Consider the following 14,425-nt stretch of genomic DNA (forward strand, 5'->3'; position numbering starts at 1 on the left):
TGTAATGAAATTTTTGAGGTAGGCTCTAATTTGATTGTTTAGAGCCTAGGCGCTATACAAACTTTTCCCTATAAAATATGGAACCTTCGTTTTGGGAGAAAAGGAATGTTCACCAAACATACTAGAGATGGTTGAGTGAAAATTTTCATTTCTTCATTGAGTGGCTTGAATATTTCAATATTCTATGGCACAACATACAATGCATTATTGCATTCATTTATTATACGCCAAAATGTATGTACCAATTGATTTATTCACTTGCTGCTAACACATTCAATTTACATTATGTTACATCAGAAAACAGCCCAGATGAAATGCATGCTTTAGAGGCTCGCGGTGATGAAGGTGCAAGACTCTTGGTGCTTGAGGCTGTCAGCAACATGAGCAACCACACCCGCGCCGGTTTTATGTAGCCACTCTTGCTTCACCTGTTCATAAAAGTAATATCAATGTAGAATCATGAAAACATAACCGACTCTGAGCATACATTTATATCGCTGCATATACAATAATTCAATGAATTGTGGTATACAGTACTCCATGGGCATCGACTTTCCACTCCCGTTGATGGACATCGGAGATGAACAGAAGTGAGACACGTGCAAATTCACTTATACAGGTGATCCACAACATCTCTCATCAGGAATGGACGGTGAATGGCCCATTGGAATAATACACCATTGGATTATGGTATAGTTTCCCATGTTTTTAAATGGGAGAGGTATATAGTTGTTTACATGTATATTGTTATGTGCAAAGAATGGCCAAAAAGCCGAATGGAAGCTAACGTCCACTTTCTTCCAGCTGACCTGTTGTAGCCCACGGATCATCTCCTCTGTTCGACCATTAAAAACCACCATGAGAACCTCAAAATGAAAGCTCACATTACAAACACATTATCATCATATATACCTTCCATTATGTCGTGGTATTCTGATGTATTTTGGATATTGGGTGCAGCTTGTGCCACTTCCTTGGCCTTGGCAGCTTCAGGGGGAAAGTGCGAACCGCCAGATAGGATGGGGGGACAGTATTGGACATCTACAACATGCTTGTAACCATCCAAGGACCTTTTAGGAGGCTGCCATGATCATCATTCCAATGATGAGAGAGAATCTTCACCAGTACTATCACTGCTAATACATACTCGTACACTTGCTAAGATTTTGAAGGTTTTTAACAGGGACTGAAAACTGAAAAGAAGGGTGCCGTTAGCAAGACTGTTCCTTTTGCTGTGTGAACAGAATGAAATTAACACTTCAATTGTGGTTGACTCTGTTCTCATCTTTGAGGTAATCACCAATTTCCATTGATATGTACCCTGAGTCATCATTGCTTGCTCCTCTTCTGCCAATGCCTACAGTTTATCTGGCATATTCTCACGACTCCTCAGTACTCTTCCTCTTAGACATTTTTGACATTTTGAGTTCTTCAGTAGAACCACTGAATCTCTGATATAGGAGGCATGGACCACAAGACTGGTAGCAATAAACTGTTCTACAAAAAAGTCTTTCCTTCGTACCTTTGAGACATCTTACAGATTATGGAACGATTTCTTTTTTAAACCTATTTCAAGATTCTTATTCTTACTCTAACCAGAGTCCTTGTCATTGCAATACTGTTTATGAATCTAATTTCCATATTGCAAATTACTGAAGGAAATCGTATGCTTATTTTACAAATTCAAGAAGTCTATTAATAAATTGGACAGGGAAGTTTTTTGGGTAGATCACCTTGGTTCAAGAGAGGTAGGTTCAATACTGAGTTCTCCCTCCAAACCAAGTTTCATACCATTACAAAAAAGGCCTGGATCAAAAGTGAAAAGTGTTCTATATGAATATTTGTTCCATTCCATTGAATTACAGCAAGTGTTGCAACTCCAACAGCATCTAAAATTTTTCAAGGAAACATTTTTGGGAAATGGAGCATTCTCAATCATAAATTGAGTATTTTATCCAAGCCAGTATTGCCCTATGGCACTTTTCTCTCTCTCCTTGGGGTGGTCGATTTGTGTGTTTCTGGCTCTTCTTCTGATCTAGATATTAACCTATGTTTTCTCACTCCTGAAGTAAATCACACCAAGCATCAATCAAATTGCATTAAATTCCTTGTCTCATGCAAGTAGAACTGTTCAACAAGATGAAGAGTATTAATCCTCCCTCACATTCTTGATAGAGAAGTGCTTATTTGATGCATTATTCTATATTGTGCAGCTTACTTATAGCCTCAAGTTATTGATTACGAGCATTTAATTCACTCTCATGTAAGGTCATGTTTGCTATTTGTATCCACACTGTACGTAGCACACTTTTAAGGAAAATATTATCAATATTATCAGTTACAACCCCTATGATATATGAGCAGCAATATTTTCCAGGGAGCAGGCTTGGAAGCAATATCCTACCTAAAGCTCACTGCTGGAATATCTTGACCACCAATATGTTACCCATTCACAAAATCCATGTTTTTCGAGTTTTTATAATGCACAGAATCCATGTCTATACATACAGTCTACAAGGTCGTAGTATTCTGTTTCTTAGGAAGCATACCTATAAAACTCATTTCAAAACTATAACAACATTACAGTTATATTTTGGCATGTGCAAATTCCCAACATGATAAATTCATTTATTCTACCATTTGCATAAGCTTCATCTCATACAGTATACCAACATAATTACTGCATGCCATATTGCTGCTGCATTAGACCAACAAGATAATTACCTTTACAAGCTCTGTTTCTCTTCTTATAGAGGATGTCCGCCAGCCAACCATATCTAGAAAATACTCAAGGAACATCATGGAGAAAAAAAGAACTAACAGCATTTGACAAAAAAAGGCGAAGGGATTGAGCTTCCAGTGAACTAACTTAAAACTGAAGGAGTTAATTCTGGATACGGTCATAGGACACATTAGCATAGAGGATTCGGCATTTGAATGCATGAAGAGCCGATCTACAACACAAACCATAAACGCGATAAGATTCAATAACTTATACAAACTTTCACTCATAATAAAACCAAAAAAAGGAAAAGAGAAACTAACACAAATTTCCCATCGTCACAATCAGAGGCCATCCTGAGAAGAAGCGGTGGTTTACTGGGCCTGCCATCAGCAAGGAAAAGCTGGCAACCCGTTCGGCGTATCAGAATAGGTGCAATAGGAGGGGCAAGCTTTTCCAGCAAAGGGACCCCAAGGAGAAACGGAAGCTAATAATACGGACAAAAACAATGTTACTACTTCATACAAAATTACAAATAAGTACAAGATTGTGAACTTTATACAGAGAATAACCACGGATTACACCACCGATTTGGATGCTGCAGACTATGTAAATATTTAATGACAGGGTTAGCAATGTGCCCAGTGAATAAACTAACAGTGTCAGAAGATCTCCCAAGAAAAATCTAATGAAGCAAGCAAACACAACTAAGATTTCAAATATTTCATATTCATTTTTTGAATTATATAACAGCAAGGCATATGTTTTTTACTTTGTTTTTCTCTTGGAACATTCCATGGATGCTTTTCACTTTTCAAAGCTTGACAGCATAATGCAAAGTACGAACAGCATAGACCACAACAAATTTGATCATAAACAGGAAAATTGGCTGGTCAGCTTGGTTTGATTGACAAACTACAAAGGTTTGAATGGTTTGACCTTCCTCAAACAAGCTGGGTGTCATGAGACCAATACTCAAACTTACAACACAACCATAAACAAATCACACCATTACTATGGTCAGGTACTGTAATGTAACCAAGGAAACCTAGACGCATCTAAACGTTCCAAAAGTAGTGGAAGAATTAAAACATTCACAAACTCTAGGTTGCAGGTTCCAGTCCCACATTTACCTAGGACCTTCAGTATGTGACAAACAACACTGAAAATAGAAGAGCAAATATGTATCATCAAAAAGAAAAAATACCTGCCCTCTACCTCTCACACCAAGATGTGGAGTGGCCAATGTAATGAAATTTATGGGTTCCAAACCAGCAATCCTATTTTGTTCGGTGGAAATTGGTGATTTCACCGAATTTTCTTCTCTTAATTTGGGAAGCTTGTCAGGCTGAGTAGTAGTTGGTGTATCTGGTGAGTAAAGAGCAGCAATTGCATATCTTGTAAACAAGCCACCCAGTGAATGTGCAAGAAAAGATATCCGTTTTAAGCCTTCTGTCTTCTGGACAATTTGTATGACCTGTTCGCAATGTGCAAGTTCATCATAGGATTTAAAGCAAAGAAGTTCAACAAAATCAATACAACAAGAAGGAAATTATCATACTTCTTTTATTATTAACGATAGTAAACATCTTTAACAGATAAACTCGACTCACTTCATTTGCTAATTGCTTCCCAGCTCTATCAATTCCACCAAAGGTCTTAGTATAGCTGTTTGCTGAACTTGCTGGTGGAAGCACCCAAAGATTTCCATGAGCAAATTTCTCCAGATTCTTTATCTATATCTATCTATTCTTACTGTTTAAAAAAACCATAAAGCTATCTGTCCATCCATTTTTCTTTTGCTATTGTTTATGTGTACATCTATTCATATGTGTAAGCATGAGTATTACGTATAATGTAAGTGCACATTTTAAGTAAAAAATGTGTACCAATACATGTGTGCACACAGATATCCTAGTGCACAGGAGGAGAAATCAAATCTAATTGTAATTTAAGCTCATGAAGAATATATAGGTTTGTCAAAACGGGGAATTAATGGTCACAGAATGCCTGATACTCCTCCATCAACATTTTCAATGATTCCCTTGCTTCAAATATACTATTTATATATGGTGATTGGTGAATTGGATTTCTCATTTCAGGCATGATTAAAATAATGATTCCAACAGAGTAACATGGGAGCTTTCGGAGAATCACACAGGAAAGCAACTCATAACAGATGTTTAACAACTGCATAGTTTCAAATGAGATTGTAGCAAGAGAAAACGGCAAAACAATAACACCAAAATTATAGTTTATCACTTCTCCTGGACAATTGCAAAGAAGCCCTTGGTGTAATTTCTGTGAAAGAACAATGCAAAGGGAGTATATGTAAAACAGTGAGGCCCCATGTCATTTCAAATTCATGGAGGCTGGATTAGATATTGTTCAGATGGCATCGGGTATCATCAATAAAGAGAATGGCACTAACAGCAGCTCAGTCTACTCTGTACAAGTTAAAAGTTCCACACGTCCCTTAAATGTTGTAGATATTAAACAAATATATTTTTATTGTGGAAAAAGCAGAAATTCCTTTGTATGTCCTCTAAGAGTTGGTTAGTAAAGTTTAACACATGCCAAAGTATCAGTACGAAATTTATTATTCCAAAATCCAAATCAGCGATGCATTTGTTTTCTCTGAATCAGTCTTTGGAAATGTCTTTACATTATTAATCTTACTCAAAGGGCAACTATTATGCTGTTGACACACATGAGAAAAGCTTATTTTTCCTTGTTGGTTGTATTCACAGAAAACAGATCAATATCAAGTGACCAGAAAGTTTTCAAAGTACATGCGTCATATTTTATACCGAAAACATCTAAATAGGCTATTGTTAAAACTGCATAAACGTGAGATTATAGAATAAGGCACAAGAGACTGATCAAACAATCATTACTTGACGAAAACAGAAAATTGGAGATGAACATCAACAAGAAGCACTTGGCCGTACCATAGATAAGAAATTTGCTTCCCAGTCGCCTTTTCAATTCTGCTTCTACATATGTCCAATCACTAGGGCTGCAATTTTCCAGATGATCCTTACATTTTAAAATGTATTCAAATAAATGAAAAATGACACAGTTAATGCAACTGTAGGAAGTCAGCTTGGAAGCATTCATGATAAACAATTCTGCGAGGAACAACAAGTTCATAGGTACAGTACCAATTTTAACATATTAAAAATAATAAACGTCATGCGCTTGAGTTATCAAAAGGATAGGTCGATAACACAATCTTTTCAAATTAAACCTCTACCAAGAACTTTAAGATTATATACTTAAAATTCAATTGTAAATTAACAGATGGATGCACTCATTAGAAAATAAACACAAGATGGATGAGTGTCCTTAGTCCTAAACCCATGAACAGACTTAACACGCATACAGACCAGAACTTCAATGAGAACTAATGAACGCTACAAATAGTTCCAAAAACATTTTTGGAAAAAATAGAATGATCATGAGCTACTCCTTTACCATTTCGAAATGCTGATTTCACCAAAATATTAATCAAAGTAAAAAGAATTGTGAAAAAATACAACCATGAATAATATAAAAAAGATCACTTCTATGGAAAATTGACAAACATCCAGGGAGAAGTGATGTAGTTACCCGAAAAACCAAAGCAAGGAATAACTGTGATAAAGGCCATCAATAACCCATAGAAGATACAACAAAATGTGGAAGAACTATGACTAAAGCCATGAATTTTTTCACAATAAACCTCGATGAAAGACACAAAATAGGCAACGCCTAAAATTCTATGGTCAAGTGTCAGTTGTCTTAATGATTTATGTAATGTGAATTGGATGAAACTATTCGACAATAATTGATAATGGAAATTTTTGCAAAAACTAATAAAATAGTGAGACAATTATTTGCAAAAAAAGTAAATCATGGGCATGAAATACCAGAACACACTAAGGAAGTTTGATTGTGTGTGATAGTTGTTCATGCTTTGTGTTTAGATATTGAAACATAATCATGTCTAGATACTTTATAGAATCCAAAGCAGGTGAATTAATTTTGTAATCAATAGATGATTACGAGCATAGTGCGAGAACTTGGTTGTCTTGAAATTGCTGGTCAATTCAATGCAACAATTTCAAATCAAGTATCACAAGTCTCAACTTGACACAAACTTGACCCAAGAACAGACAAACTAGATCAAGTTTGTGAGGTTGATTGACTTGATTGATCATGTGACTTGGTGAGTCCATGCTTCCTTCTTTCCTGTGACTAAAATTTGAATGTGGTTCCTTGTTCTTGAAGACGAATTTGCACACTTTGGAGGTGACTTATGCTCCTCTCACTATAATTATGGTTAACTTACAATCCTTTCATATCCCATTATGGTAAAGGGAAACTCCTTAAATATCATTGGAAAGGCCCAACATGAGTCAATGGCAAGGACGCTTTCCGGTTATTTTTGAGGTCCTTAAGAGATGCCAGTCACTGCTGAATGCTGATAAGGAGGACAACTACGTAAATATCATCAGATGGGCTCGACATGAAATTATGGCCATGGTGCTTGCTGGGTATTTTTTAGGTCTGTATGAGATACCAGTCCATAATGAAAATTGATAACCTTCTCTGACATTCTATATGAGGCCAATAGAGTAGCAGAACTGCTAGGTAATAAGGTATTAATCAGACCACACACTAGTTAGAGGATCACTATTCTCTCCCCTCCCATCCCTCTCTCCTTTTTTTTTCATCTATCCCCAATCTACAAGCCTGACGATATGTCTTTAACTACTGCAATGATAGGGCGTACAAATTCATTGTCATCCATGTTGTCTACCTCTCTTTGAATATTTTATTGCACATTTTTCTCAAGTTTGTTATTGTTTGTTGTTTACTTATTTTCACATTGTCCTTCAAGCTCTGTATTGATGAAGTCAGTTGCTATTACCAAAAACATGAGGGAGTAAAAGCATGTTATAAAATTGCAACTTTTGGTGAATTGCAGGAACTAGATTGGGCTTTAAGATTCATCATATTAGTCTTACAATCCACAGGATTTAACTAAAAGGTATGGATATAAGAAACCATTTTGCTTATGACTTGATTCCTGACCATAGGTTTCTGTGTTTCAGGATTAGATTTAAATAACATTGCTTGCATGTGGCTTCTGCTTCTGTTTCATTGAATAAAACAAGAGGTTGAAGCAATTTCGCATAGTTGTATTCCTCATGGTTTTGGAATGTTTGAAGCAAAAGATGATTACCCAGGAAAGTTTTTGGATGAAGTTCAGAATATTTTGCAGTTTTGAACTTTGCATCAAATAGCCAAGATGGTTTCTGACATGCTCATTTGCTTGTATGAGGCTTCTGCTTCTGTTTCATTAAATAAAACAAGTGGTTGAAGCAATTTTTCATAGTTGTATTCCTCATGGTTTTGGACTGTTTGAAGCAAAAGATGACTACCCAGTAAAATTTTTGGATGAAGTTCCAAGATTTTCAGAATATTTTGCAGTTTTGAACTTTTCATAAAATAGCCAATATGGTTTTCTGACATGCTCATAATGTAATCATCTTCTATGGCCATTTCCTATCCTTAAATATTCCTTCTTACGTATGGCTCATCCAGTTACCAATAAAAAGCCCAAGTGTATGTCAGGGAACCTTATTTTTTGGTTATAATTTCAATGTCAAACTATCAAGTTGAGCACCAATGAGTAAGCAGGAAGCGGTCCTCTCATAAAGGCCAACTGAGTTGCTAGGTCATGTAAGGAACTCGAAAAGAAGTTACTAGTCCATCAAGTTAACCAAAAAATATTACTTTATTCCCCGGGAAACTTATTAAAATACCCATAATAGATGAACTATTTAATATTAAATATACCCAGTTGCAACTATTCCAACTCAAGATCATGCATTTTTTATGGGCATTAGGAAATTAAATCAAAAGATATGGGTAAGGTATTAAATTGTTCATTTCTCATGGGTAATTTGATAAATTTCCTCATTCTGGTGATCCTATCCTAACCTGGGGGGTTGTTATCTGATCGCTCGATTTCCAATGTTGAAATCCCTAAAACAGCAACTGGTAAAAATAGCTTTGAATTACTCTTCAGACTCCAAAATGGATCTACAGTTTTAATCTTCCTTATAATCAACTAATATGATCCACCAGGTTCTTCAGGATTATACGAATGGGAAAGCAACTTAACAGAGAATATCTCCCAATCCATAAGGAAGTTCATGGAATCATTCTAGATAAACAATTTTTAAAAGATTTTCAATTTGAAAATAGAGATTTGGACCTATTTTCACCGAAACAACATAGCGACATAAGTAAATCCAGGATGGGACGACACTTGTTGCATGGCTACAATACTTGTATACAACTAATAAAGGGAAAAGTAGAAATACATAAAACAATTAAAAGTTTGATTCAACTAATACTTTGATCCCATTCCAAAGTTACAGATGCTCATTATTGGTAGTCTAAACCACGAGAATTCCAATTTCTCAATCTGATATCAGTACCTTGCAAAGATGCCATGAACAAGTACAAGAAGATGATCAGGATCTTCACTAAACTTCGCGTCTCCACTGGGTGTCAAAACATTTATGTCTGTTGTACCAAGCGCATTAGCTTCAAAGCTTGAACTATTCGACATATTATTCAGACCTGACAACGTTAAGTTATATCAGTCCATAAAATTTAATTAATATGTGCACGAAATGCTTAATATCAGTGTGCTAGGACTCGGCCTAACCGTATGGGCAAGGCCGAATTTCCCCCAGTTGTGTGTACAAATCAGGGATATAAAAAATATTCAAAATTCCCAATAAACCACAAAAAATCTGGGATTGATCTATAATTTTCGTTGCGTATGATTTATATGTTTTTGACAAGATTGGTGAGTGTATTTTCCATAAATTCCTAGTTTTATATTTTTCCTGTTTTTTTGGATTTTTTAAAATGCCGCCAACTATAAATCGGTTTTCTTTCTAAATCCACTTTTTCAATACCTTTTTAAGCTTATTTGGACTCCTTAAAGTTGTTTTTTTGTTTAATTTTGCTTTTAATACATTTTTTTTTTTTTTTCTGTTTTCAATTTATTGAGGGGTTTTCAGCAATGTGCAGGACTTGACCGAGCAACTCGCCTTGGACAGAGGGCGAGTTCCCTTGTCGAGGCAAGTCCCGACACAGTTTAATACTCATATGTGGCAATGGTTGAAACATGAGACATGAAAAACACCAAGCAGAGGAAATGCGCACAAAGATGCAAGCACAAAGCTTTCTCTATACTATGAGCAAAATACATTCATAAAAAAAGAAAAAGGGGCAGGATATGAGACACAATGGATCATCACTCATGTCCTTGGGTACAGCTCAAAGCAGAGAAAGGACAGACCTTCGTGACAGGGTTCACCCAAAGTTCACAACAATCACCAATTTTCCATTTACCATCCCAGTACAAATGACATTCTACTGCACAATGACAATCTACAGATGCAAGGACTCTTACTATTCACAATGGACGAGGATGAGGATGATGACGAATAAACCTGAAGAAATTCATTTAATTTACTCATTCAATAAGGAAAGAACATTACTGATTTAAAAAAAGAAAGAAAGATACCTCAATTTGCAACACGAGAAAACTTCAAATTGTATCAAATCATTTTAGAAACTTTTAGCAATAAAAAAAAAGAAACACAGAAAAACAGGCACAATATACATACAGTTAATCATCCATGCGAATAATATCCAACCAATCAATAGAAAAAAACCACAGAAATCAAGCAAATATATAAAAATAAATAAACCATTAATTCAAGTCCTTTAACAACCCAGTTCTTTCCAATTCCACGTTCTTTAGTAAATTACACACGAACTTCATAGAAACAATCGAAAACACCAAACAAACACACAATAACAAAATAGACCAAGAAACAAACAAACAAATAAATAAAGCCACAGGATTAAACTTAGGAACAGGGAAAATCCTACAAATTGCAGAAAGCTCACACAATTATGAAGAATTTAGCAACCGAGAAGTCAATCACCCACCAGTGAAACAAAAGAGATTATGAGGGATCCCTCGATAACCTAACGACAGCAATCGATAAGAAGGCGGCAAAGAAGAATGAGAAGAAGTGAATTGGGGCTTGATATTAGGGTTGTTGTTGTAGAAAGAACAGGGGCAAATGTGGCCATATATAGCCACGGTAGCCATGGCTGAGAGCTCCGCCTCTTTACTCTCTGTCTCTCTAATGGAAGCCCATGCTATGTCGGAGCGTGCAATCAATCCTTACGTCACACGCATCGGTATCAGCTCTGATCCCATTTCCTATTTTTAGGAATGGGATAAGAGTGAGAGAGAAGCAGAAGACGTTAAGTTCCCTCTTTAGGGAGAGACACAGAGGTGGCGTTTTGCCTTTTCAAAGTTTTGGGCGCAAGAGATTTCCACCGTATTTGTCGGTGTTTGGAAATCCGGTTTGGCCGAGTGGATGGGTAAATGAGTCACTGGACCATTGTGGATAGGCCAATTTGCGGTTTGGATGGACATATTAGTTATTTGGATTGGAGAATTGGCGATTCGGATCGACAGCCTAGCCGGTCAGATACTTTGAGATAAAAATGAAAAATCAGATGGACAGATTAGTTATTTGGATTGGAGAATTGGCGATCTGGATCGACAACTTACCCGATTGGGTACTTTGAGATAAAAATGAAAAATAATGGTCTCATTGCATCTAATTTTTAAGATAAATATGATTATATACAATGAGACCATTTACCTTTGATACAAGGTGATCACAATTACTCAACCATCTGATGTGAAATTTGATAGCTTGGATGTGTCACAAAAGTTTGAGAAAATTTCTTTTGAAGTTTGAGCTTGGTCAATGGAATAATTGCAACCACCCAATTTCACATTTAATGGTCAAGATTAATGTGACCACCTTATATCAAAGTAAATGATCTCATTCTATACTTTCCTTTTGTCTTATTAACAAAAAGACTTAGTTTCTATTCGGCCAAACCGGCATATGTAGAAATACGGGCCTCTTAATAAATTTATTTTTGATGGATTTTAAGACTTAATTTTTTAGGACATGTAATCTCTGACATGGAGATCATGAATATGAAAAAATAAATTAATTTGAAAATTAAAAATAATTAATTTAGCAATAAAACATTTGGATTGTTAGTTTCCATTGTTTTTAGATGGAACGCTTACTTGCATCCATCTTTAAGATGGATGCTTTACGCTTTCTTGACCGCACATGTAGGAATGCGGTTTGAAATATTTTTATTTTAAAAATATGTAAATACTAAGTCTTGTTTGTACTTGAGTATCACATATTCATTTCACAATTCTAAAAGAAATCTAAATGCAAAAGATTACACGAATGCGGATCGATAGGAACATAAAATTATCAAGATTATGTGTACATCGTTCAAAAGATACCGCCTAATACCCAAACGAAAGACGAGTCATTTGCATCCTTATTTACTATTGCAAAACCATTGAGATAAAGTATTGACCTGATCGATGTATTGTCTGGGGGTTTAGACCCTTAAGAAATATGCGGACTACACTTGGCCCATTCATTCATGAACATATCATGCATGGTCCGACTCTCTCCTAACCCGGATTCTCTAAAAGGGGATCAAAGATGCTTAAAAAGTAGTTCATGGGAGAGATGGCATGGCTCATGCCCATGCAAGTGGTCTTCAACAAGGGAAGTGGGCTTTGCTGGCTTTGATGTTTAATTACTCTGCATCAAACCATTAAGATGGATCAACCCCTTCTTAATCAAATTTTGGATAATATCTTTAATCACAAAATAATCTTTTACCACATGGCCCAACATCTTATGGTAGATGCAATTGTTGTGGTGATCATGGAGTTCCACTTGCTCAGATCTCTTCGGCTACGGAAGAGGCATCATCTCTTTATCAAACAACATCAGAAGGATAATCACAGTGTATTCCCTATCAAAAGAATATCTTCGACTGAGTCTCCAATTTAGAAAAGGTTTGTTATAAATCTAGGTTGGTGACACTTGATTTATTGGTTTTGGTTCCTGCTGTGCTCGAATCCCCTGAGATGCATTTTTTGCGGTTGGCAACCTTTTTGAAAACCTTGATTGTGACTCAGGTTGGCATTAAAGGTAGTTGTCATGGACGTCTTTGCTGGTTACGACGGCCTAAACGTTCTCGTGTTCTGGTTCCCAGACCTCTTTGGAGTTTCAAGATAACCATTTCCCCATGATGCTTTTATAAGTTTTCGATATTAACTGCTTTCGTGTCGTACCGACAAAGATGTATGGACATGAAGCCTCAACCGATACCGGTATCTCTTTGTGCATAATCCTTATGCTGGTCCGCATCGTGCCAGGCTCAAGAATGGGTTTCGTTTGATCGATTGCCATGCATATCCGCCTTTGAATTAACTTCTCAGCTGGCTCCTCAAACTTTTGTGTCATTTTTAAGATTTCTACGGCTAGGACCTCCCTCTAGACCTTATAAAAGCGCTAATTGATTCTCTCTCCATCTCGACCACGTCTGAATTGAATTTGGTGAAATTCGAGAGTACCACTTAAATGTCGTCTGGAACATGTCTCCATAAACTACGTTAATGGCAAACACTTATCGGTTGTCGTCTCTTGACGGGCACAAATGAAATGGGCAATGGGTTGCTATGGACAACCTATTCCTATTCAACGTGGGAACTTCCATTTGGAAATAGAAGTTTGTTGGCGTCGCATCCCATGAGGGAGGGGTACCAGTGAAAATGGTCTTTTTAAAAAGGGCAGTTTTGAAAAGATGAAAATATGATTGGTTGACCGAGCCATGACCCTTTAGTATTTCCTCTTATCTCGGGTAACCTTTTAAGAAAAGCAATCACACGAGGGATTTTGTGGTTGCTTTTGGGTTTTAACCAAAGGCATCTCTTTTTAGCCCATTTTTTTAGGATGTAGGTTAATCAAATATAAAAATAACGTTCTCTATCTTCTTTTGTAAAGAAGAAGACAAAAAAAAGTTATCATTCTCTTGAAGAAAAAAAAAAAGGAGAGAAAATTATCATTATTTGAGAAAGAAATAAAAGAGAAAGTTACACTTCTTTTTAAAGAGAAAGAAAATGAAAACAAACCAGTATCATCTTCTTAAGCTTTTTTTTTTGTTGGGAAAGAAAAAGAGAGAGAATAGAAAAAAAAAATAACATTTTTTTTTAGAGAGAAACAATTACTAAAAAGAAAAAGAATTTTTGAGAGAAAAAAGAACCTCAAAAAAAAAAAACCTAGAGTGAGAAGTCTCCAGAAGAAATTAGTGATTTTAAAAAAATTTGTTTTTTGAAATACTATTGTGACTATTGAGTTAATAGTAGATTTATCTTTTTCTCATGTACATGTAGCCTGAAATGGCCAACCAAGTAAAATTTTGATGCATACATACTTTAGCATATTTTTGTATCTCATATATCCACATTCCAGTACACGCATCCGCATTCGTATGAAAAGGCTCTAATTGAGTGAATCCAACAAAGATGACCAATTTTTGATGGCATGCCCAAAGGCTATCCAGCTAAAAAGACTATATTGTAGTGGTTCTTCAATAGAGGGCATAATATGTAAAGTGGGATTTACTTCACCTTGGAGTTTTGATAATATCTCCTAAATGTCAAATGCAAACATGTTGAAATTTTGATATGTTATTCTTGAATTTTAAAAAATA

General features: G+C 35.9%; 1 protein-coding gene across 8 annotated transcripts; it reads right to left on the reverse strand.

Annotated features, from left to right (window-relative positions):
* Nucleotides 1-131: 131 nt before the first annotated feature.
* On the reverse strand, nucleotides 132-12,451 carry LOC18442139 (Hydrolase-like protein family). 8 transcript variants are annotated; one of them, XM_088866549.1, is made up of 11 exons: nucleotides 12,233-12,451; nucleotides 9,217-9,361; nucleotides 5,674-5,741; nucleotides 4,336-4,406; nucleotides 3,930-4,199; nucleotides 3,046-3,209; nucleotides 2,899-2,954; nucleotides 2,725-2,777; nucleotides 913-1,081; nucleotides 738-835; nucleotides 132-428 (listed from the first exon to the last, which is right to left on the reverse strand). In XM_088866549.1, the coding sequence occupies exons 1-11, from the start codon at nucleotides 12,297-12,299 to the stop codon at nucleotides 324-326; spliced, it is 1,266 nt and encodes a 421-aa protein (XP_088722675.1). In that variant the 5' UTR covers nucleotides 12,300-12,451; the 3' UTR covers nucleotides 132-323. The 8 variants fall into 8 exon arrangements, with proteins under 8 accessions (XP_088722675.1, XP_020527948.1, XP_011626262.1 ...); XM_020672289.2 differs by lacking the exon at nucleotides 12,233-12,451 and adding an exon at nucleotides 10,751-11,289 and having other exon boundaries at nucleotides 810-835; XM_011627960.3 differs by lacking the exon at nucleotides 12,233-12,451 and adding an exon at nucleotides 10,751-11,289.
* Nucleotides 12,452-14,425: the final 1,974 nt, after the last annotated feature.

This window comes from Amborella trichopoda, chromosome 1 (genome assembly GCF_054954075.1).
Source record: "Amborella trichopoda isolate Santa Cruz 75 chromosome 1, AtrichopodaSantaCruz75HAP2 v2.0, whole genome shotgun sequence".
Lineage (NCBI taxonomy): Eukaryota > Viridiplantae > Streptophyta > Magnoliopsida > Amborellales > Amborellaceae > Amborella > Amborella trichopoda.

Excerpts from the sequence above, each read along its gene's own strand:
- LOC18442139 (XM_011627960.3), bottom strand. The coding sequence starts at position 10,916 with ATGGCTACCGTGGCTATATATGGCCACATTTGCCCCTGTTCTTTCTAC. Across the intron at positions 2,955-3,045 it reads TGTGACGATGGGAAATTTGT|ATCGGCTCTTCATGCATTCA; the intron begins GTTAGTTTCTCT and ends TTTGTGTTGTAG. Across the intron at positions 429-737 it reads TTGCACATAACAATATACAT|GTGAAGCAAGAGTGGCTACA; the intron begins GTAAACAACTAT and ends TTTTATGAACAG.